At 44.9% G+C, this 26,933-nt stretch overlaps 1 protein-coding gene across 1 annotated transcript; it reads left to right on the top strand.

The window, feature by feature from the left end:
• On the top strand, positions 1-26,498 carry LOC124260574. The gene is made up of 4 exons (XM_046694896.1): positions 1-224; positions 2,247-2,301; positions 24,445-24,643; positions 25,905-26,498. The coding sequence occupies exons 1-4, from the start codon at positions 151-153 to the stop codon at positions 26,051-26,053; spliced, it is 477 nt and encodes a 158-aa protein (XP_046550852.1). The 5' UTR covers positions 1-150; the 3' UTR covers positions 26,054-26,498.
• The last annotated feature ends 435 nt before the right edge of the window (positions 26,499-26,933 follow it).

Here is a 26,933-nt window from a genome sequence, read left to right as displayed (position 1 = left end):
CAGTCCGTTACGGGGAAAGCAAGCAGCGTGGCACAGCGATTCAACGCGCCCGAGTTTCATCCTAGATCTATACATCTCATACCCAGAGTTCCATGCGGCCAGTGATGACGTGTTAAGTCATCGTCGACGTAACAGTACCCTAGATCAACAATGGCGGTTGCGGGTGGCTGTGTGCAGAAGAATTTGGCCAATACGCTTATAATTCTCGGACTTTTCGTTTTAAGGTACGTAATCTACTTACAGTTTATATAGTTAGAGAGAATGCATTCCATGACAAGTAAATACTACCTTGTAAAGAGGTAATGCACGCACGCACGCACGCACGCACGCACGCACGCACACACACACACACACACACACACACACACACACACACATGATGTGTAGATCTATAGCCCCGATATCCAGCTCAGCTGCTCAAAGGCGCTTTGTTTTTGCCTCGATCACTGGATGTCAATCTCAACGGCACGTCATATTATCAATCTCAACTCCATGGGGATAAGGTTCATATTAGTCTGTCTCACAGTCCCTGAACCACATTAATTTCCCTACTGCCAAGCCCTCTCTGCAGTGCTAAAGCCCTAAATAAAGCAAGTCTAGATTTCCTCAGGTTCTGAATCTCTGGTCTCCCTAGGGCTCCTTTTCAATATAAATGGGCTTGTTTGTTACTATCAAAATTATATATATTCAGAGACTAAGCCTTAGTCTAGGTTCATATATGTAGGTCAAAGTAATATTTGGGGATGTCATTATGCTACATTCCTGTCGAATGCGTTTGACGCTAGCATTGAGAAGATACATAACCTCAAGTTCGGTACTGGAGGCTGTCAGGTAGCCCAGTGGTCAATGTTTTGGCTGTTTCATTTACCCCATAGATTGAATGTGTGCAACCCATGTTCTTTCGGCTGTTTGAAGCAATACTCCAGCACAAATTTTATTCAGGGCTCCAGATAAGGGCCCTATCGACGTATGTACGGATACAAAATATGCTCGATATGGTAGGAAATAATTTAGAAAACGTAGCAGATACGCACCACAGCAATGGTGTACGGTCTTAGAATCATTTACAGACGTATTTATCTGAAAAATTATTGTTTTATTGTTTATTGACCTGTTTACCCAAGAGTAGCGATGTTGTGGTGCATATCTGAAACGAAACACAAGATTACTCATACGCCATTAAATTCCATTCAGTACTCTAAATAAGTTCTTATGGTTTTCCATTACTCCTGTATTGAAAAAATAAGGAGTAGGCCTACATACTCCTGATGTTGAAACATTATCTGGAGCCCTGATTTTATGTATGTGAGAATCGATTGTACAGTTGTGACTATATCATGAGCAGACATTTGTTTCAGCAGTCTGAACCTGACAATCCAGTGATTGTCACCATGCGATGGTATGACAGAGCATGTGTGTATGAATCACTATGAAATAGTGATGACACCAGGTGGTCACGACAAGGTGGGCGTATCCTGCCCCACCGGTGACATCCGTCATAAACATATGCTAGTCTAGTCAATTGTTCACCTGAAATAATTCGGGAACAGTGAGTCGCATCGGACATCATTTTTGTCACTGATGCATCAAATTTGAAATTTTCTCCAATTGTCTACGAAAAAAACCCTTCATAGCAGCTTTACTGAGGTCAGGAATAATGAAACCTTGATCAAACAACTGAGCAAGAGTGGCATGACGCTCTTTGAAATCCTTATGAAAAGAGCACGTTTAATTGTACCTCAAAATGTAAACACCATTAAAGGCTGGAGCTGTTGGAATATTGCTCGACATGAAAGAGAAGTTGACTATTATAAAGATGAAATGATCCCTTTTGTCATGCCTTGTTGAGAGTTTTTTGTCACTCTGAATCTTTATGAATAGATCTAAACATGATACAGTCAGTCGGCCCCACTTGTCTCCTTATTGTCAAGTAAATCAGTGGAAGGCAACACGTGGTTATATTCTTTCTATTCATCGTCTTAAACCAGTGTATGAACAGTAACTATACCTATCATGAGTTCAAAAAGTAAAGCTACCCAGCTTCAGAAGCTGCTGACAGAGCTTAGTGACAAGTGATATCACATCACTGTGGCATCTGATGATTGGGCATGAAGTCACAATGGCCTCCATAACATTGCGATACAATTCACTGATGGGATGTCTCCTCCTGTTTCATCCAAACAATATTACCCGTGGGGTGGTAACAGTTCCCATGATATTCAGTAGGTACATTATCTTTGTTACAGTTTTGGAATGAATATTCCCAACACAAAGAACGATGGCAGCAGAGAAGTCGTCAGAGTAAGTAAGACAATTACTAGAATCTGTACCATACTGAGAAAGTGTAATGTCACAGGTTAACCCTGGAATATACTTCTAGAGTAACATGTACCTTACAGTAAATGTCCAACAACCCTTTCATTACAGATTTTGATCATTAAAGACAGATTCTTTTGAAAATAAGCAAACGTGAAATTTCAATTTTTTTTTTTTCTGATAATACAAACTTCAGCATGTTGATGTCAGCATCACATAAGTGTACAACCCTAACCCTGGACAACAGAGGGTCAGGAGGATAAGTGTATAACCCTAATCCTCGACAACAGAGGGTCAGGAAGATAAGTGTACAACCCTAACCCTGCACAACAGAAGGTCAGGAGGATAGGTGTACAACCCTAACCCTGCACAACAGAGGGTCAGGAGGATATGTGTACAACCCTAAACCTCCACAACAGAGGGTCAGGAGGATAAGTGTACAACCCTAACCCTGCACAACAGAGGGTCAGGAGGATGAGTGTACAACCCTAACCCTGGACAGCAGAGGGTCAGGAGGATAAGTGTACAACCCTAACCCTGCACAACAGCGGGTCAGGAGGATAAGTGTACAACCCTAACCCTGCACAACAGAGGGTCAGGAGGATAAGTGTACAACCCTAACCCTGCACAACAGAGGGTCAGGAGGATAAGTGTACAACCCTAACCCTGCACAACAGAGGGTCAGGAGGATGAGTGTACAACCCTAACCCTGCACAACAGAGGGTCAGGAGGATAAGTGTACAACCCTAACCCTGCACAACAGAGGGTCAGATAGGATAATGTGCACAACAGAGGGTCAGGAGGATAACCCTAACCCTGCACACAACAGAGGGTCAGGGGAGGATATAGTGTACAACCCTAACCCTGCACAACAGAGGGGTCAGGAGGATGAGTGTACAACCCTAACCCTGCACAACAGAGGGTCAGGAGGATGAGTGTACAACCCTAACCCTGCACAACAGGGGGTCAGGAGGATGTACAACCCTAAGTGTACATAAGTGTACAACCCTAACCCTGCACACAGGGGGTCAGATAGGGTCAGGAGGATCAGGAGTGTACAACCCCTAACCCTGGACAACAGAGGGTCAGGAGGATAAGTGTACAACCCTAACCCTGCACAACAGGGGTCAGGAGGATGAGTGTACAACCCTAACCCTGGACAACAGAGGGTCAGGAGGATGAGTGTACAACCCTAACCCTGCACAACAGGGGTCAGGAGGATGAGTGTACAACCCTAACCCTGGACAACAGAGGGTCAGGAGGATAAGTGTACAACCCCTAACTAACCCTGCACAACAGGGGGTCAGGAGGATGAGTGTACAACCCTAACCCTGGACAACCCAGGAGGATGAGTGTACAACCCTAACCCTGCACAACAGAGGGTCAGGAGGATGAGTGTACAACCCTAACAACCCTAACCCTGCACAACAACAGGGGGTCAGGAGGGATGAGAGTGTACAACCCTAACCCTGCACAACAGAGGGTCAGGAGGATAAGTGTACAACCCTAACCCTGCACAACAGGGGGTCAGGAGGATAAGTGTACAACCCTAACCCTGGACAACAGAGGGTCAGGAGGATAAGTGTACAACCCTAACCCTGCACAACCGGGGGTCAGGAGGATGAGTGTACAACCCTAACCCTGCACAACAGAGGGTCAGGAGGATGAGTGTACAACCCTAACCCTGCACAGCAGAGGGTCAGGAGGATGAGTGTACAACCCTAACCCTGCACAACAGAGGGTCAGGAGGATAAGTGTACAACCCTAACCCTGGACAGCAGAGGGTCAGGAGGATGAGTGTACAACCCTAACCCTGGACAACAGAGGGTCAGCAGGAAAAGTGTACAACCCTAGCCCTGCACAACAGAGGGTCAGGAGGATGAGTGTACAACCCTAACCCTGGACAACAGGGGGTCAGGAGGATGAGTGTACAACCCTAACCTTGCACAACAGGGGTCAGGAGGATGAGTGTACAACCCTAACCCTGGACAGCAGAGGGTCAGGAGGATATGTGTACAACCCTAACCCTGGACAACAGGGGGTCAGGAGGATGAGTGTACAACCCTAACCCTGGACAACAGGGGTCAGGAGGATGAGTGTACAACCCTAACCCTGCACAACAGGGGGTCAGGAGGATAAGTGTACAACCCTAACCCTGCACAGCAGAGGGTCAGGAGGATAAGTGTACAACCCTAACCCTGCACAACAGGGGTCAGGAGGATAAGTGTACAACCCTAACCCTGCACAACAGGGGGTCAGGAGGATAAGTGTACAACCCTAACCCTGCACAACCGGGGATCAGGAGGATGAGTGTACAACCCTAACCCTGCACAGCAGAGGGTCAGGAGGATGAGTGTACAACCCTAACCCTGCACAGCAGAGGGTCAGGAGGATGAGTGTACAACCCTAACCCTGGACAACAGAGGGTCAGGAGGATATGTGTACAACCCTAACCCTGGACAACAGAGGGTCAGGAGGATGAGTGTACAACCCTAACCCTGCACAACAGGGGGTCAGGAGGATAAGTGTACAACCCTAACCCTGCACAACAGAGGGTCAGGAGGATAAGTGTACAACCCTATCCCTGCACAACAGAGGGTCAGGAGGATATGTGTACAACCCTAAACCTGCACAACAGAGGGTCAGGCGGATAAGTGTACAACCCTAACCCTGCACAACAGAGGGTCAGGAGGATAAGTGTACAACCCTAACCCTGCACAGCAGAGGGTCAGGAGGATAAGTGTACAACCCTAACCCTGTATACAATATATTTGTAACATCAATTGTTCAAACAAGACAATTCATACACAATGATAGCTTGTACTCAACATCATTACCATATGCCATTACATTGGACATGATCTCTTCATATATTAGATGTAACTCTTACAAGCAAGTGTCCTTCATGTCATTACATTGTACAACATTACCTCTCTTGATATGTCAGATGTAACCCTTACAAGCAAGTGTCCTTCATGTCATTACAAAGGACGACCTTTACCCCTCTTCAGGTGTCAGATGTAACTCTAACAAGCAAGTGTCCTTCATGTCATAACATAGGACGACATTATCCCTCTTCATGTGTCAGTTGTAACTCTAACAAGCAAGTGTCCTTCAAGTAATTACATTGGACGACATTATCCCTCTTCATGTGACAGTTGTAACTCTTACAAGCAGGCACCCGTGAAGAGCCACCTCCTCGTGATGGATGCTGGGTAACACTAAGCACTCTTCAAACCCCCGTTGTGGACCCGGGAGTATATTTTGTCCACCAATCCGTTTGCCGTGGGTTGCGCCCCTGTGTTGGTGGAGGACGGAAGTCTGGTGGTTGAGGGCACTGGTTCCAGGAACAGCGTTCCTTTGCCCAACACACCACTTCGCCCCTTTCTTCACCTAGATGGGTGGTAGAACTGGCCCGGTTCTATCAATCGGCTGGTCATGCTAAGCCCTGTACATGTAAATTTTGTTGTACAAATTTCTAAAATTATTTAGAAACATTTGTCAGTTGTCTCGGCTTCATGATAATATATTTGTATTTTGACTGTACAACTCCAATTTAGTATTTTGCCTAGAGTCCTATTTCCACCAGAAGGCAGTGACTCATGGGCCAATCAGGTGGAATAATTACTTGTTGATTATTCTGCTTGAGTATATCATCCGGGTATCCTTGGTGCTGCAAGTTGGAAATCCACTTGCGATCAGCATCGTCTTTATGATACTCGTGGTGGGTGGGGAGCTCGGATGACGAATCAAAATAAACTCAACATGGCTTACGAAACCCCAAACAAAAACGAAGCGTCCACTCGATACTGATGACGACGAACAGCGACCCTCAACATCCGTTGATTACTGGCCACGTTTTCTCATTCTTGAGACTCTTGATAAAACTCCATTGAAGCTAAATCCGTTTGCAATATCAAAAGGTGTCCATGGCATAGCAGGTGAAATTAAAAACATTATATGTTTGCGTACAGGAGCTCTAGTAGTATATACTATGATAGTCAGAGATCAATTCCAAGAAAGGGCGCTGTAAAGCTTTATTTCATAAATAAAGTTTTTGTCAGGCCCTTAGACCTCGCCGCCATTGCATATACTACTTTTGAATTCCCAGTTAACTTCCGATCACTATGACCGCGAATTTGAATCCCCAGTTAACTTCCCGGTCACTATGTATGACCGCGAACTAGCACTTTCCTGGTCACGTGATGGCTCTATGTTATGTTGACTTCAAAGAAACAGTTTAATGTGAATCGCCTATGATCTCTTTGGTGTTCGCAATGAAGGCTTGCTGGGCTTTTCGTACCCCCTGTTCTGTGTACTTTTTTTTCTCGTCTTCGCTGATAGCAGACTTACGAGACTTGGACCGGATTTCTTGTTTCATCTTACGGTACTTGTCGAGTTCAGAGAGGATTGAACGAAATTCCTCCTCTGAGATCTTACTGTCAGTGAGGGCTGTGGAAATACGCTCACTTACTGTGTTCAGCTTTGCCCTGATCTCGTCGTGTTTCAACACTTTACGGTGCAGTCTGCAGGATGCAAACTTAAACACCAACCCTGCCACCCTTACCATCCCAGCTGTTATTTCAATGCCTAGCACTATAGGTGCGGCCACGATGGTGGCTTACAACCCAACACCTGCCGCCCCTAGTCCCATGCTGGTTGTCGTAAGGACAGTATCCGCTCCATCCACGATATTGAAAGCTCTATGGTACTTCTTGCATAGTGCTTTCCGCGTGTTGCGGTCTTGTTTTAGTTGGCGTTTTACATCACATAATTGTCTCAAGCGGAACCCGTCTACGGTTTCCAGGGTCTTCTCGACTTCCTCTACGACTGGGTACAGGCCAATCCTGTGTGCATATAATATATTCTAAAAAAGATCTTTAAATCGTACCACATTTAATTTTTGCTCAGTGTATTTGAAGCTTATAAGGTTTAGATCATCGTACAGGGAAATAGGCGAGAGACTAATAGGTAACCCTGCATCCACATGAACATCATCGGAGGAGCCTCTGAAGGTGCTTACTGAGGGGACTTTTGAACCCGTTGAGAGATCCGGTGGTATGATGATACAGCAACGTTGGAGCCTGCTTGTGACGCCCCAGCGTATTGTCACCCCAGGTAAAAATTGCCGTTCTGTATTATCAAGAACCGATCCGAGGTAGACTTCTATGGCGAATGTGGAGCCTGGTTTCACAGTCATAACCTCCAATTGGGAATCGGGCACGTCAAACCTTAACTCGTCCTCCCGACCTGAAACAACTAACATGTTACTCGTGTGATCCCATGGTAGCTGAGTACTTATCCTATACTTCGAAACGAAAACCCCAAGCAAGATACCGTTTTTCCTAATTTTGGGGACCTCCCTATCTTTGGTTAACGAGATATAAGGTGCGGTGAGGGTCATGTTGATCAACCATTTGGGCTCTATAAAGTCGTTTGGCAGACGCTGCCGCACGTACACGCCTTTTCTTAAGGACAGGACATACGAGGTGCCGTCTACGCCAGGCAGATCGAACCCCATTGTGTCTCCTAGACCCCCAAGTGTGATGATGGGTAGATGATCGGACATTGCCGCCCGCCTATACACGTTGTCTTTTAAGCGTAGGACGTACAAGGCGTCTTCCTCGCCGGGCAGATCGAATTCCTCCGTGTCTCCTAGATCATTAAGTGTGGCGTTGGGTCGATGACGATTGGGCATTGCTATAATACTATTACGAGATAGTTTCCAATTGTTTTTCTGATAATTTCTCAGGGGTGCACTTCACCCCAATGAAGTGCATGTTGTCGGGTAGGAAGATCTTGGTGAGTGATATCGTGTCTTCCACGGTCACGGTGACCCCCTGCAGATTGGTGTGGGAGTCGACACCCACCCGCGTGTAAACAGTGCAAGCCTGATACTGGTGCCGTTTCACCCACCTGCGATGGTTCCCCTCGATAGACTTGGATGACCAGCGTGGAGTTTGCCAGTAGACTCTCCAGGTATTGACCAGGCCTTCGAATTCAGACACCACCTGCAATGCCACGTTTTGCATCCCGGGCTTGCTCGACAGCATGTGGGCTGTAGCACTCGAGACTGGGCTGATGACTACGCTACGTCTCTGCGCCGGGACGTAAGCCACCAGCAGGGTTCCGTTGTTCATGACTTTGTTTAGGTAGTTGTCTTTGTTCTCCGTGAACACGTAGGGGGAGCCGAGACTAATGTTGAGAAACCAATCCACTCGAGAGGGCAACAACACCAACTTGCCGTCGTCGGTGAAGACGAGCATATATGGCTTGTTTCGGGCGACAGTTGTGGTCTCAACATCTTCTAAGTCGAACGGTTTGCCTCCGAACGAGTGGGATACAGCCCATCTTTCATCACCGATGCGGACTAGGTCGAACCGAGTGATGAGGGCCACTCATGAGGTATCTACTATGTCACCTAGAGTTCTACAAATGGAGGGGACTTCAACGTGTTTGTAAATGTTGTTTTTCAGTTGCAAGGCGTTTAGAAGGTTTACCATCTACTCCGGGGTTGTCGAATCCGCGTGTGTCCCCGAGGAAGGAGATCCCAACATTGACGCATTTCAACTTCATTTTGGGTCCTTGTACGCTAGTCATTTTATGTGCAGCGCTATGCTGAGGTATCCTATATTCACAGGATTATGCTTTATATCTAAAACCGATATTACCAACTCAGGGATGTTGCCCCGAGTTAACCTCTTAAACTGCCGCGGTGAAAATGACTTGGTTCTACCGTCGTTGTATTTCTCCGTTTTCACCGGTACGGCTCTCAGTATCGTGGAAGGGTGACCACCTTGAATGTTGTCCGTTGTGCTCAACTGACCGAGATGAATGCACAGCTCTCGGTACGGTACTAGGTCGGGTAACTTTGTGCCTGTGACGGTAGTTGTGGGTTTTATTGTTGATTAACACCACTGTGCCGTTTGAGTCGTTCATCTTGAGTTCGGCTCCCAAGGGTTTGAAGACCTCAGTCGCTTAGCGAGCACACGCTGTATTAGCTGTCAGTTATCTGGTTGTGGGTGCCACTGACGAACAGCTTGTTGTTGCTGGCGTCGATGTTAGTCCATTGCGGTAGGTAGGTGATATCGCAGAGTGCAACTTCGAGTGGACCCGACGTGTTATCGATTGCGTGCATCAGCTGAACGGACTCACCGCTCATTATTCCTGGAAGTGTTACGTACATGTTAGAGTATATATACCCATTATACAATACTTTAAAAATGTGCAAACCAGGAGTGTTTTACCCTCTGGGAGTGTTTTACCCTAAACTGGACATAGATTTCCCGCACATCAAGATCGTGGTCGCTGCTGGGCTGTATTTCAGCACCCAGTTTATATATGTATTTGACAGGTATAGGTTTTCGGTGACTAGCGCGAAGGTAGTCCACGCCTGGTTCAACACCCCTATGCAGTTCAGGCAGAATCAACTCAACTTTGCCGTCTGGTGTGCGACGACTGGGTGTGGCTTGACGTTGAGCGACACTCGGCGTGGACCGCTGGGTCAGTCTGTGTTCACATTCCACGTGTACTACCAGGTCAGACGTATCCTCAAAGAGATCAGCGCCCCGCTCCCACAGGACAAAGCATGGGACGCAGTAAACAACCCATACGATCGACGGGCCTATGAACGAATTTGCAACGAATTCAAACTAGACCCGAAGACGGATAGGCGTTTGCCGGGCCCGAACCACAGGTTGGGCATCCCCATCGTTCACAATATGCCCCTCGTGGAAGCCAGCGAAAAGATGAAAGAATGGGGGTACAAGTCGGATCATATCACAACAAACGAGTTGGATGACCGTTACATGGCTTTTGAAAACAGCAAGGATTACCGAGTCTGGAGGTTCGAGCAGGGGCCCGCGGATGACTGGGAAAAGTTCATGCTGGACACTCGAGAGGCTTTACTCATGCCGGTATCGAACGCTTGAACGACTCGATTCAAACGTACGTGTGGGCTGTGCTGGGCGCTCGGAATACGCGTTCCGGTATCATCGGTACGGGTACTGCTTTAGACACGCAGAAACAGTTCGTGTCCAACGTCGAGGATGCCATAGCCTCCCTGGTCGATCTACCGGGTGCCATCCGAGGATACCAAGACGTTTTGGAATATGCCCGGTCAAAATTTTGACTACGTGTTCGACATGGGACTGTACATGGCTCCGAGCGACATGCGACTGAGAATCAACAAAGTGGTGGGCTACAACAACAAAATCGTCGTAGCCACGGCAGACCAAAAGTTGGGTGTCAACCCCGATGTCAACGTCCCCCACGTACTACCCCCCAAGACCGGTGAAACGGGTATAGTCGTACCACCCCCAGAGCCTAGGGTTCAACCCTAACCCCCACAGCCCCAACCCCCAATCAGCAGCACATCGACCGTAAAACAGCGCTGGTGGTCAGGGCGATCGCGGTCGAGGGATTTCAGGTGTTTTTATCCAGCCTCCAACATCACCACCACCTGGTGTACCACCACTCCCGAGGCCGCCGGCAGGCATCGGCGACATGACTAGGGCTGATATGATGAAGCCCAATGCAGTAAGAATGCTGGCGATAGTAATCCCTTGCTCTAGGAAGAGGATTCGGATCCTGTTGGCCAACGTGGTGTCTTCATTTAGGACTTGATCGATGGTTTCCCGCAAGCGGCTGATCTGGGATCGAAGCTGTTCCCAGTTTGAGGAAGCGGATTCCAGCCAAGTCCGTCTCTCATCTTGCAAGTTACGCAATCGTTTTTCGATGATGGTTTTCAGAGACTCGTCTTTCGTTTTGGTGAGTTTTATTTTCTCGCGAGTGATGTGCTCATCGATTTCGTTCAGTTTCCCCATGTTGTTCACGAGTTCTCCGTGTACATGCTTCAAGGCTCCGTCTAGGCCTCGCAGTTCTCGAACAGGAAATTCTAAACCAGGCAAGGGTTTGTCATGGTACGTGGCCAATATTTTTTCGATACTGTCTGATGTTTCTTTGGCATCACCTTCACCGCTGAGTTCGGCAATGATGATTTGTAGATCTTGGACGACCTTCGGGGGAAGCTTAGGCCGTGCGCCACCGTAATCTATGAAGCCTAGTTCATCACAGATCAGTTGCCCACCATAACGACTGACTAGCATAGACAAGGCAAGCGGTTTTCTCGTGCGCTTATTCACGGGATCGATCTCCGGATGAGCTTTCAATCGCAGTGTGCCCTTCTTATCTATGGTAAACTTCATATAGTCTAGCCCAAACGGATTGATGTAGTACCTATCTGACTTCCACGCGTTTAAAAGTATATTGCTAACGGTGTCGCCCATGAATGAGGTGTCATCGTAATCCCCATCATACGCACCAGCGCCAAAATCATCCATCGGGATGTCTTCATGGCCGCCTTCAGCCATTATTTATATTAAACTTTTATATTTTATCTGTATAACAATGTATGGTAGGATAGTCCTTTCCGAAGATCAAGAGAGCCTCTAGGCGTCAGAGCCGTGCGCCAGTCAGTGACCATCACCAACAATCCCAGCAAGATAGACCAGAACCAAACGCTGCTGGTTAGATTCCCAAACCTGGGGAGAATGACCTCATCGTACCAGGCAAGGTTCGACTGACGTTCAACCTCACGTTGACCTCCGACAACGACAAGCGCGAGCTAGTGCGGAACGTAGGTCGGGCCATCATCAATAAAACCACCATCAAGATCAGCGGCAGCGAGGTGCTGAGCATCAACGTGTTTTACTGCTACGGGGACCTCTGGAAAAGCGATGGAGAGCACGTCAATGATGTGTACCAAGGTATCAGCAAATTGACTCGGTTGCGCGTGGGGTAGGCTTCACGCAAGACCAGCTAGACAAGATCTCAGAGGGTGAAAAGGCCATCGCCCAAGCGTACGGGAGCCGGTTCTGCGTGCCGCACGACTTTGAGTTGCTCATGGGACACGCGCTGTTTTACCAGGCCGCTTGGGGAAAGGCTTGAATACGAGCTCACGTTTAACGACTACAGCAAAGTCGTGCGTACGCTGAACGGTGATGAGGCCAGTTACACCATCGACAACATCTCTCTGGAGTTCGACATGGTCCCTAGCCCGGAGCTGGCCAGGCAGGTTCGAAACCAGTACTCGGGGGAAGGTGGCCATCCTGTACGACCGCATACTGAGGCATAGGGCGATCATACGGGATAAGAGCGACACGCTGTGGAACATAACCTAAACGTGCCGGAACGATCGATGAAAGGTATCCTGATCGTCCCCGTGGAGGTTTACGAGCCGTTTCAACCCTGCAATTGAAAAGGTGGAAGTTACCATCAAGGGCGTGCCCAACCAGCTGTTCAGCGCCCGTATGAAGGCACACCAGCAGTGGGATGAGATAACGAAACTACCGACCCGGCACCTGGACCTATCCTCCGTGCACCCCCATCCCCAGCACCACAACCACAATTAGAGGTCAACCCACATATCATGTTATAAATATATATTTTTATATCATATACATACTGTCTGAGGGGAAAACGTTCGTCAACGATGCATACCACGCCACTGTGGTCGCCAGTCTAGCCGTAGGGGACTCTCGGTTGACCAAAATGATGCTTTAACAACCGACTATCAAGCTAGATTTCAACCTGCAGGATATGGGCATGCTCATAATGAACCTGGGTATGGCGATGGCCACCAAGGACATCCTCGTAAAACAAGGGATCATACCGGAAATTATTTTGAAGTAAATGTAACTATATATAGGATGGCTACGATCGCCATGATGGTTGGTGGGGTGTTAATAAACGCCCTGGCAATTTCCAGGGAGTAATTTCCTCTTCTCGAAACTACGGCGGCCGAGATAGAAGCGGAACGGAAACGGCACAACATAGCCGTAGAGAAACTGCAAGCCGCGCAAGCCGAGTACGCGAAGAAACATATACAGAGGATCGATTACATTAAGCGTGAGAACCATGCCATTAAAACATTCGAGAACGTTGAAGACGCAGCGAGAGAATTATACCTGCTTACCGATAAACAGCTAGAACCACTCCATAAGCCCACACTCTGTCAGTACTACACACCATCCCCGGGGCAAAAGGACCGGGAACTGGCCTTCATTGCGCTGGGTATAGCAGCGACTGCGTTGGTTGTAAAGCAATTAGACTAAGTCCCCATATGAGTATACCAAAGATGAGACCTGCCCCGTACAGATGCCAGTACATACTTAGGGGGAAGACCGAAACCTGCGGTAGGAAATGTAGGATGGAGGGGTACTGCTGTTTTCATAGGAGGTGTTTCATAAACTACACGTGTTCCGTGTGCGGTATGGGAGTGAAATGGAGGGGTACTGCTGTTTTCATAGGAGGTGTTTCATAAACTACACGTGTTCCGTGTGCAGTATTGGAGTGAAATGTCTCTACTGTTAAGCCAACGGGACAAACGTAGTCAGGCACCAGCTTATCTACGAGAAGAAAAAGGACTACATAAACGAATGTAGGCGCCTCCTTAGTATGGAGGTGTAGCTCTCATTATTTTTACTTAGAGCTGGAGGAGTTACCTCCCTTGCCGATGCCCCAATTAGAGCCTGTGTACACCTAGGTATAATAATGCCTGCGTTCATACGAATTCCACCCCCAGCTTTTGGCCTGAGAAGCTGGTTGATGTTTCCGGGTAAATGTAGTATTGATGACATCAGACCTCTGGTCATTAGCAAACTTGAAGAGGAAATAAACGAATTGGGGCACATCAACTTCCAAATGATTGTTACTACAAAGCTGGATGTCTTCAGAGAACAAGTATTGACTGAATCAGCTAATATATATACGTGTATCCCTTACGTTCTGCAAATAATAAAACGAGAAGGCTATCGATACGGTTGTTCTAAATATTTTCATTTTTTACTCGGCACTGAACACCCAATTAGAGATTGTATACACCTTGGTATAACAATAACTACTGTCCAAGAGCTCAAGCAGATTGCGAAAGAACGAGGCGTAGCGGGTTACTCCCGAATGAGGAAACCAGAGTTGTCGAGATTACTCGGCATACAACCCCCTCCCACGGTAAAACAACTAAAACTCCAAGCGAAAGAGCTGGGGCTGACGGGTTATCCTGTATGAGGAAAGCCGACCTAATTGAACGGCTGAACGACCTCGTTCGTCCCCACACTGTGAAACAACTCAAACAGGAGGCTTGAGAGGTTAGTAGGTTATTCTCGTATGAGGAAAGCCGACCTAATTGAACTATTGCGTCAGAATAAAGCTGTTGATCTAGAGTTCATGCGCACTGAGCACGCTGTAGGTAACCATCTGAGAGTTTGGGGCATGCATGTTGATAAGAACATAGACATGACCGACGCCAAGCCTCTAATCGCTGACAAAGTTAATGAGGAACTAAACTATTTGGGAAGCATAAAGGATTGCCAAGGTGTGGGGCCGACATGCCCAAGGAAGGAGACAATGTCCTAAAATTCGACAACCACAAGAACCAGATGCCCGTACCTTACATCATCTACGCCGACTTCAAAACCTTGGTCAAACCTGTTGAGGCTGCCGCCGACAGGGCCACACAAAAAATACAGGAGCACCAGGCCTGTGGGTTTGGATACGTGGTCGTCCGATGTGATGAGGAAACGAAAGCTCACGTAGTGTACAGGGGTCCCGACGCGTCTGAAAAGTTTCTAAAGTGTTTGCAGGAGGAAGAGAAAACTATCAGGAATGCCCTGTACACAGTCGCTCCCATGCGTATGGCTCAAGCCGACCGGCTAGCTCACGGCTGCAGCACTCACTGTCATGTGTGTGATAAACCGCTGAACGGCGAATAGGTGAGAGGTCACTGCCATGTCACCGGTAAGTATAGAGGCTCCGCTCACAACGCGTGCAACCTCAAGCTCAGAATCAACCCCAAGACAATAAACATCCCCGTGGTCTTCCACAACATGAGAGGGTACGACTCTCACTTGATCATGCAGGCCATCGCGAAGGGCGTGTACCCCTACGTACATGGATGGCTGGGCCAAGTTCACCGAGACCCGACTGCCTCCCATCGACCGATTTTACAGCAACCTGACCGACTCGACAATCACCCAAGACGATTACTCGCACGCGATTAACGTATGGAATAAACTGGGCTGTAAGAATCTGGGTGACTACCACGACCTGTACTTGAGAACAGACGTACTCCTGCTAGCCAACTTGTTCGAGACGTTTAGGAGGACGTGTTTCAAGCAATATCAACTCGACCCTGCATGGAACTACACCAGCCCAGGTCTATCTTGGGATGCCTTGCTGAAGAAAACCGGAGTTAATCTGGAATTGCTCACCGATTACGACATGCACCTGTTCATTGAGAAAGGCTTGCGAAGTGGGATCTCCATGGCTGCCAAACGCTACGCAAAAGCAAACAATGAGTACGGGAAGGGCTACGACTCGAGCAAGCCAACCACTCACATCCTCTACCTCGATGCCAACAACCTGCACGGCTGGGCCATGAGCAAGTATCTACCCACAGGGGGATTAGAATGGGCATCACCCGAGATCGATGTTATGAGCATTGCACCGGATTCGAACAAAGGCTATATCCTCGAAGTGGACTTGGAATACCCCAAGGCATTGCACACATCGCACAACAGCTACCCCCTGGCCCTCGACCGTTTGAGGGTTAACCCAGACTGGATGTCCGAGTGCCAACATAACTTGCTGGTTGGGCGGGTGGCAGACGTTGAAAAACTCGTGCCTAACTTAATGAATAAGACCAAGTACATCGTTCACTATCGCAACCTACAGCTGTACCTGTCGTTGGGTATGAGGCTGACCAAAATACACAGGGTGCTCGTGTTCGACCAGAGCCCTTGGATGGAGCCCTACATCAGAATGAACACGGACCTGTGAAAGCTGGCCACCAGTGACTTTGAGAAAAACGTCTACAAGCTCATGAACAACTCGGTGTTCGGTAAGACGATGGAGAACCTGGGGAAACGTGTGACCGTGAAGCTGATTCAGACGAAAGAGGAAGACAAGCTCAGGAAACTGCTAGCCAGCCCGGCATTCAACCAGAGCAAGATATTCACCGACGACCTGGTGGCCATGCACATGAAGAAAAGCCACATCAAATTCAACCGGCCTGTTTACATGGGGATGAGCATCCTCGATTTATCCAAACACCTGATGTACGACTTTTACTACAACGAGCTCAAGAAGCAGTACGGTGACAGGTTTGAAGTGATGTACACTGACACTGATTCCCTGCTGATGGAGATTCGAACCGAGGACGTGTACGAGGACATGAAGAAACGCCTCAATTTGTACGACACCAGTGACTACCCTAAGGACCATGCCATACACAGCACAGTAAATAAAAAAGTGCTCGGCAAGATGAAGGACGAGTGTGCCGGCACGCCCATAGCCGAGTACATAGGCTTGAGACCCAAGATGTACTCCTTCCTGAAGGCCGACAATGGAAAGATCCGAAAGGCAAAGGGTGTCAAAAAGTATGTGGTTAAACAACACATCAAACACGCCAGATTCAAGGAAGCCCTGTTCAAATGAACACGCTTAGAAGCGACGGGCACAGGACATACGAACTGACTATAAACAAGACGTCCCTATCACCAATGGGATCAACACGTACGGGTACGGGCATGAGAAAATTGAACCAAGAATATAAGTGTATATATAAATACCCTGTCGGGGCGACAACGATGTCACGGAACCAAATAAAGTTTGAGGCTATTTACTACAGCCCGCGTGGGTACTGGAAAGGATCTAGCGCCATACATAAGCTGGCCAAAATGGCGTGAGTACCCCCGGGACGAGGCCAAAGCGTGGCTTGAAAAACAAGCCCTGTGCCCCAAAGAAAGTTCGGCATTAACAAACCCAATAGCGCCCACCAGGCTGACCTTCTGTTCCTACCCCACGACAGGAGGTACAAGTATGCCCTAACCGTCGTTGACATTGCCAGCCGCTACAAAGAAGCCGAGCCCTTGACCACAAAGGATGCGGCCCAAGTAGCCCGCGGATTCGAATGCATATACAAACGCAGTCAGCTGACATGGCCCACAGAGCTGCAAGTCGACCCCGGGCGGGAGTTCATGGGTGCTGTGTCACAACTGCTAGCCAAACACGATACCAAGGTCAGGCGTCGCGCGGCCGGAGCCCATCGCAGCCAAGCCATAGTCGAGAGATTCAATCGGACTTTGGCCGAGCGCTTATTCGGGCACCAGTACGCGAGAGAGATGGTCAACCCAGAAAAATGATCGACGGGATGGGTAGCGCAGCTACCTCAGGTGGTGTCGGCAATCAACCACGAAACCACCCGTCTCATCGGCAAGAAACCAGCAGACGCTATCAAACTGAAATCAGTGGTGGCTGAATCGGCTGCACCATCGCGTGGGAAGGAGAAACAGATACCCAATAGGGCCCTCGTGAGGTACCTCTACCAGCCGGGGGAACACGAAGGGGACGGGGACACTCAGAAACGAGCCACTGATCCAACATGGTCAGTCAAAACTTACAACATAGATAAAGTGGACACCAAACCTTATGAGCCAAACTTGTACTACTTGAGAGATGGGCCAGGGAGAGGTTTCGAGAGGAATTATTAGTCATACCGTACGGCACAATGCTGCCACCCAAGCAAAATATTTAACACTTACCAAGTAATCCCAATAGTATTCTGTAACCAGCTAGCATTAAACTGTTTCCTGTCAACACGACATAGGGTGGGCACGTGATCAGGAAAGTGCTAGTTCGCGGTCATAGTGTCCGGGAAGTTAACTGGGGATTCAAAAGTAGTATATACAATGGCGGCGAGGTCTAAGGGCCTGACAAAAGCTTTATTTATGAAATAAAGCTTTACAGCGACCTTTCTTGGAATTGATCTCGGACTATCATTGTATATACTACTGCTCTATTACTCGAGTGTCACAGAAAACAGCAAGCAACCACCCTTCTGTCCACAGAGCTGTTTGTAGGAGTTCCGGTTATGGTCTCTGTACACAGAACACTGAACACCAGTAAGGGTATTGTATGAGACCGAGATCGTCTCTTTGCAGATATGATGGAAATTGACATTGTAACGGAGATGAAAGACCAAGGAGTCCTTTATGTGAAAAGGTTTACAACCCGTAAAAATAATGAAACTGTGCAAACCAATACATATCTCTTTTCTTTCTCTGCCCCAAATCCTCCACCATCAGTCAAGGCAGGTTACTGCAATGTCAAAGTTGACGTGTACATCCCAAGTCCTCTGCGGTGTTTCAAATGTCAGAAATACGGACACAGTGTTAATACTTGCACATTGTCTGTTGTGTGTGCTCACTGTGGTGAGAAGACACATACAACAGAAGATTGTGTCAGTACTTTTAAGAAGTGTACCAATTGTGCAGGTGATCACTCATCGTTCTCAAAATATTGTCCCATGTGGAAAGAGCAGATGGAGATAAATAAGATAAAGTTTACTCAAAATATCAGTTTTGCTGATGCCAAAAAGCTTGTCTTGAGATCGGTAATAAAGGAAACTTATGCTTCCAAAGCCAAAACATCTTCAGAGACAACCCCAACAGTAACTAAATCATCTGCCAGCTGTCAGACGAACTTGACTTGGATAAAAACACATTCTCCGAAGATTTTGTCACCTGCAATATCTACACAAACTGCAGAAACACTTCTTGACACACCCCAAATCCAATCAGAACCATCTTATGACCGTGACACGTCTTCTCAGTCGACTCAAAGGTCTCAATCAACGTCAAACGTTCAACAAATAGTTAAAAACAAAGGCAAACCGAAGCCAGATTCTTTGAAGAAACAAAGTGGCTGAGCCCCAAAAGGGTCAGATGATAAAATCAAATTATTTAACAAATACGGATCACTTGAGGACATGGACGTGTCCGAAAACGTCCATTCTAGGGCACATAGCTGGTCGCCCTCGAAAACGGTGCGGGGTAGATCCCCTATTAATCCACCTAAAAGATAGGTCTATCTAAACATATCGTGCAGTGGAGCTGTAGAGGACTACGGACAAATTTTAATGAAATACAGCTATTGATCCAGGATTTAACACCATCAGCGTTCTGTCTGCAAGAGACGTATCTGAAACGGACAGATAATTTTAGCTTACGTCAGTTTGAAGCCCATCATTATTTTTCCCCACTGGGTGATAGGGCCACTGGAGGTTCTACTATCCTAATACGGCAGGATGTTATTCACAGCCTTGTTACACTTAACACTAATCTCCAATCTGTTGCAGTGCGACTTACTCTGGGTGTAGCATTTACATTATGCTCTATGTATATTCCGCCTTCATCGGCACTTCAACAGGCTGATCTTCAATCACGAAACCATGTGTTATTATGGGTGACCTAAAAGGTCACAATCCACTCTGGGGCAGTACTAACACTAATACTAAAGGCAAAATACTTGAAGATTTCATTTCGAATAATGATGAGTTCATATTTAATGATGATTCAAGCACCTATCTGCATCCTGCAGCTGGCACTTATTCTTCTCTGGATTTGTCTCTCGCAGATTCTGACCTCCTGAATGAATTTGATTGGTCTGTTCATAATGACCTTTGTGGAAGTGACCACTTCCCAACTATTCTTTTAGAAATAACTCCATCTGATTCCCTATCGTATACAAGATGGAACTTTTCGAAGGCTAACTGGTCTTTATATCAAACTATATGTAAATCGAAACTGCGACCTGAATGTTTCAGTGATATAACTGATCCCATTCAAACTTTTGCTGACGTTTTAAATTAAATAGCTGATGAGTGTATACCAAAGTCCTCTACGACTCCGCATGTACGAAAACCATAGTTTAATACAGATTGTAGACAAGCCAGAAAAGCGAGGAAAAAGGCAGAGCATTATTTCCGCCATCATCCAACTGTCCATAACTTAAATACATTTAAAATACTTAATGCAAAGGCACTTCGTGCCATTAAACAAAACAAACGACAATCTTGGAGAAATTATGTCTCAAAAATTAATTCACGCACGCCAATGTCTCAGGTATGGAACATGGTTCAAAGAATTAAAGGCAAAGGTTCAAAATCTGCTGTTCACCATCTTAAAGAAGGTGATCATTTAATTACTGACAAGACTAATATTGCAAATAAAATTGGCGAAACTCTTGCCAAAAATTCTTCATCGGCAAATTATGTCCCCGAGTTTCAGAGATACCAGAAACAACAGGAAAAGACAAAACTTAATTTCGAATCAAATAACGGTGAAGAGTATAACGAAGCTCATGACACTGCAGCGGGTGATGATAATATGCATTATCAGCTACTGAAACACTTACCTGAACCATGTCTGTTGACACTTTTAGATATATTTGACCAAATATGGACGTCTGGAGAGTTTCCTCCTTCGTGGCGTAATGTCATTGTAGTCTCAATACCAAAACCTGGCAGGGATCATACAGATCCGTCGAATTACGGACCAATATCTCTAACTAGCTGTGTCTGTAAAACCATGGAACGTATGGTGAATAATAGATTAACTTGGTATCTTGAAACCAATGACCTTATAACAAATATTCAATGTGGCTTCAGGAAAAATCGTAGTACCGTTGATCATTTGGTATGTTTAGAATCCTTTGTTAAAAATGCTATAGTAACTAAACAACATGCTGTATCAATTTTCTTTGGACTTGAGAAAGCTTATGATACGACCTGGAAGCATGGCATTTTGAAGGATTTACATGATTTTGGTTTGAGAGGCTGTTTGCCTCTTTTTATATCACAGTTTTTAACAGACCGGCAATTTCAAGTCCGAGTCGGTCCAACCCTGTCTGATCATTATAATCAGGATCAGGGAGTCCCACAAGGCAGTATTTTGTCTGTAACATTGTTTAGTATCAAGATCAACAGTTTATCCAAGGTTTTAAATGATTCAATTGATGGATCATTATTTGTGGATGATTTTAATATTTCTTGTTGTGGTAAAAATATGCATACTATTGAATGGCAACTGCAGTTATATTTAACCAAAATAAATAAATGGTGTCTTGAAAACGAGTTTAAATTTTCTAAATCGAAAACTAATTGCATACATTTTTGTAGAAAATACAAACCGCATAAAGACCCTGAACTACCTTTAAATGGCACCCCTATCAAAGTCGTCAAGGAGGCCAAATTCTTGGGTCTTATTTTCTATTTATTATTTAACATTCCTGCCACATATTAAATCCCTTAAAGCTTAATGTTGTCTCCAATTCAAAGTGGGGAAGGGATCAAACTACCCTCCTTCACTTATACAGATCATTGGTGCGATCTAAACTTGATTATGGCTCGATCGTATATGGCGGAGCTTGCAAAAGCAACCTTAAACTACTTGATTCTATCCACCACCAAGGTCTAAGACTTTGTCTTGGATCATTTAGAACTTCTCCAGTTGATAGTCTCTACGTCGAGGCAGATGAGCCTTCTCTTACCCAACGCCGTATAAAATTATCTTTACAATATGTTACCAAACTATATTCTAACGAATCTAACCCTGAATTTAACTGTGTCTTCAATCCTCTTTATGAGGATTTCTATAACAAAAAGTCTTCTCTTGTTCTGCTCTTGGACACATAATTAAACCATTCATTGCTGCTGCCAGAATTGAGCTGGAGAATATATCTCCTTCTCGTCTTCTTTCTTCTCCTCCTTGGCAATTGGTGAGGCCAGACGTTGACTTAACATTAACCACATTTAAAAATCCGAAACTGATTTACAGTATAAACAAGAATTTAGTCAATTAAGAAATAAATATAATACATATAAATCCTTATTTACAGATGGATCCAAGGATGGAGGCGCGGTGGCTTGTGCCACTGTTATTGGATCCAGAACAATATCTTCTCGACTACCAAATAATAGCTCTATTTTCACAGCAGAAGCGAACGCCATATTAACAGCTCTTAAATATATAAATAAACACCGTAAATATAAACAATACATCATCTTTTCTGATTCTCTTTCGTGTCTTCAGGCTATTAAAAATCTTTCTTGTAAGCATCCACTTTTATTAGAAATTATTTAATTGTACAATGAGCTTGCTACTGGCCAATGCGACGTAGTCTCTTGTTGGTTACCCAGCCGCGTTGGAATACACTGGCTGATTTTGCTGCTGAGGCAGCACTCAACAAATCAATTCTTATCCCATACTCTGATTACAAAGCTAGCATTAGAAGTTACATCCGCGATCTGATGCAGAAGAAGTGGGGCACCCAGGTGGGTATTAATAAATTACATGAAATAAAACCCTATATTGGTTACACCTACTTGGGTGTGAGTCCAGATTTGAAGAGGTCATCATGGGACGATGTCGCATTGGCCATACAAGGTACACTCGCAAATACTTGTTAAAAGGTGAAGATCCTCCGTTTAGTATCCCTTGTGATGAGAGAGTCACAGTCAAGCATGTCCTGCTTGACTGTGTTGAATTCTCCATCATCAGGGATAAATATTTCAATGTTAAAACTGTTAAGGATCTTTTTAATACTGTTCATCTTCATTTAATTTTTGCTTTTTTAAAAGAAATTGATTTAATTAATGAATTTTGATAAATATGTGTTTTAATGATTGGTAATTTTGATTAATAACTTAGATTGTTAGTGGCTGTACCCTCAAGGGGGGTTGAAGTATCGTGAAATTATTGTCCCCCTGAGAGGGTACGTAAGTCCCAAAACTTTGAAAGTCAATTTAAACTTACCAGGATTTTTAAACGTAGTATTCTTGTTATTTTAATTTTGGCTAACATTTCTTATAATAACCAACGGCCTATTTTTATATTGTGTTGTCCTCTGTAGTAAAAATGTTTTAGATTTAATTGCTAGTTATACATTTATATCTGTGATGTTCTAGTTGTTTAACTGTTCTTTGTTGACAGGATTTTATAATCTATCATTACTTTTTGTTAATCTATATCTTGTTTGAGTCACGATATGGCTGCAATATTGCCAAAGTGACTTCAAATTTTAACTCACTCACTCAGTCACTCTTACAAGCAAGTGTCCTTCATGCCATTACATAGGACGACATTATCCCTCTTCATGTGTCAGACGTAACTCTTACAAGAAACTGTCCTTCATGTCATTACATAGGACGACATTATCCCTCTTCATGTGTCAGATGTAACTCTTATAAGCAAGCGTCCTTCATGTCATTACATAGGACGACATTATCCCTCTTCATGTGTCAGATGTAACTCTTACAAGCAAGTGTCCTTCATGCCATTACATAGGACGACATTATCCCTCTTCATGTGTCAGATGTAACTCTTACAAGCAACTGTCCTTCATGTCATTACATAGGACGACATTATCCCTCTTCATGTGTCAGATGTAACTCTTACAAGCAAGTGTCCTTCATGCCATTACATAGGACGACATAATCCCTCTTCATGTGTCAGATGTAACTCTTACAAGCAAGTGTCCTTCATGTCATTACATAGGACGACATTATCCCTCTTCATGTGTCAGATGAAACTCTTACAAGCAAGCGTCCTTCATGTCATTACATAGGACGACATTATCCCTCTTCATGTGTCAGATTAACTCTTACAAGCAAGTGTCCTTCATGCCATTACATAGGACGACATTATCCCTCTTCATGTGTCAGATGTAACTCTTACAAGCAAGCGTCCTTCATGTCATTACATCGGACGACATTATCCCTCTTCATGTGTCAGATGTAACTCTTACAAGCAAGTGTCCTTCATGCCATTACATAGGACGACATTATCCCTCTTCATGTGTCAGATATAACTCTTACAAGCAAGCGTCCTTCATGCCATAACATTGGACAACATTATCCCTCTTCATGTGTCAGATTAACTCTTACAAGCAAGTGTCCTTCATGCCATTACATAGGACGACATTATCCCTCTTCATGTGTCAGATGTAACTCTTACAAGCAAGCGTCCTTCATGTCATTACATCGGACGACATTATCCCTCTTCATGTGTCAGATGTAACTCTTACAAGCAAGTGTCCTTCATGCCATTACATAGGACGACATTATCCCTCTTCATGTGTCAGATATAACTCTTACAAGCAAGCGTCCTTCATGCCATAACATTGGACAACATTATCCCTCTTCATGTGTCAGATGTAACTCTTACAAGCACGTGTCCTTCATGTCATTACATTCGACTACATTATCCCATTTTTCTGTGTATTATATTACAGGATGTCGTATTTACATTTCGTCATAGTAAGGACTTATTTGTTGGCCAAGATTTTGATATGACCCTTCGATTGGAGAATCACAGCACTTCAAAGAGAACTCTTCCGATAATTATGGCCGCACGGACAAAGAATGACAACGGTGTGCCTACAACTCTCATCAAAGAACAGGAAATGGATGTAATGGTCAAGCCCAAGAGCAGTAAGTGTGCTTTCTCTAACATCTTGTGGGTTTTGTTGTGATCTTTGTTAGATTTCACTAGAACCTGTGAATAACCAGGTTATCATTTGTCTTTAGCAATCCATTCTTGTCAGCCTTGAAGACTTGGTTGATGCACGTCACCTTAGCCCAACTGTGTAGATCACTGCATTGTCTGATCCAGACTTGATTACTGACAGACCGTTATTGCTGAGTAAAGCGTCAAGCAAACATTGACAAGAATATTCTTCATTTCAACATGCAGACATATGTCTCCCTCCTCCCTTGTTCCTGTTGTTTATCCTAAGGAGAACTTTGATGGATTGTTTCTTCTCCGGCGAGTTTCATCAATCTTGTTAGTCTTCTTTAATCGTTTCTCAGCTCTTGATGTTCCGATTTCAAGTTTATGATCTCATCATTTTTGTGAGCTGCTAAATATAAATATACATATATATATACATGTATATATATGCTAACATTTGTATAGCGCCGATATCCAGCTCAGCACAGCTGCTCAAAGGCGCTTTGTTTTCCCCTCGTTCACTGGATGTCAATCTCAACGGCACATCCTATTGTCAATCTCAACTCCCTGGGGAGATACAACTCTTGCAGCCATTAGGCGCACCGAGTTATTGTGTGGCATTCCCATCCTTACGAGGTACCCCTTCACAGCTGGGTGGACTGGGACACATAGTCACAGTACTTTGTCCAAGTTTACTGCACATTGCTGTACCCGGAACTAGGTGTTTGCACGTATTCATGTGGCCACCATCTGGTCATATACCAATGGATTCCTGGGTTCTTTTAAGTGCACAGGGTTGTGTACTGTACACTAGGTGTTGTGACAACACTGAAAGAGTCTGCACACAAAGTTGACTCCAAGGTTTTTCACCTGGTGACAGGTGGCCTCGATCCCGTCACCTCAATTTGCTGGATCACTGGCCTGGCGCTTTAGCCAGTTCGCCCACCGCGCCATTATGGTACTTAGATTAGGTTTTGTTATATCCACATTTTTCTCAGGGACTTGTTAATATCTGTCCCTGAACCAGTTACAAACTATTGTACGACAACAGGCATCCCTTGTTTAATGTGTTTGCGTGCAGGTAAGCATGATCCTGTGCAGTTATGTAACATGGAAAAGTCCTCAATAAACGTCCAGTCAAGTGGCAGGCTCGTCTCCCTATACCCGTGTTCCACTCTAAAGAAGAACAAAACATAAGTGATAGGTATTTGCATGTACTAAAGCTACTACTTGACATTGCAGTTGTGCTGATCAAAATGAAAGTTAAAGCTGAGGACTATGAAGACAAGCTGAATGATCAACGCTGGCTGGAAGTTACATGTATGGCAACAGTAATTGAGACAGGGCAGATCTTTACCAAGGTGTCTGACTTAGAACTTCGTAAACCTTAAGCAAGGACGTTATGATATGTCTGTGTATTGAACAGAACAGAATTTATTCAGTATAAGGTCCTTGTGGCCAAGAGTACAATAAAGTTAAGTACACATAAATACATTTCAGTATCACGTGACAGTAACGTTAAGCGTGAATTACATATATTTCTAAAACATATGGCTATATTTTTAATAATTTTGACATTTTTGGTACTTAGAAGACTATACATATTTAGATGAGATGGAATATATTTGTACGAATAGCTGAATATTTCTCACAGTCAAACAAAACATGAAATTCATCTTCTTATGCCCTGATATTACAGAATTTACAAAACAAATTATTGGGTATTCAGTATAAAAATGGGTATTATGATCCTTTGACAAGGTGTTTCAACTTTGTGGTTCCATTATACATGACCAGATCGGTAAACAGGTGGCATGGGTTTATATCAAATCTAATGTTTATGGTCAGTACCTTGACATCAATAGAAGACAGAAAATCCACAAATGAATATTTTTCAGTGAAGTTTGAAACTTGTTTGCTTTGTTTCATGATCGCTATGTGCTAAGACAAAATGGCGGCCATAAGAACAGGCAATATTATTGGTAATAAGGTTTTTAAGTTGAGATGTAGTTATGTTACATCAGCTCTGTCTGAGGCCACCATATACAATTTGACAAAATCCTGATCTGACATTGAGGTCCATTTTAACATAGTGGCATTATGTTTTAAATTGATATTGAATCTTTTATAATTTTTCCAGTGTTGGACTGTTTCCCCCAAAAAAATTTAGGTGAAAGCTTATACTGCATCTAATTGTGTATAGTATATTTTATCTTTATAACATAATATAATTGGTTATTATAAATAATATATATGGTGTAGGTTTTTTTT

This window comes from Haliotis rubra, unplaced genomic scaffold (genome assembly GCF_003918875.1).
Source record: "Haliotis rubra isolate DU_JTF1 unplaced genomic scaffold, ASM391887v1 Scf77, whole genome shotgun sequence".
NCBI lineage: Eukaryota > Metazoa > Mollusca > Gastropoda > Lepetellida > Haliotidae > Haliotis > Haliotis rubra.
This window is presented reverse-complemented; position numbering and strand designations above follow the sequence as displayed.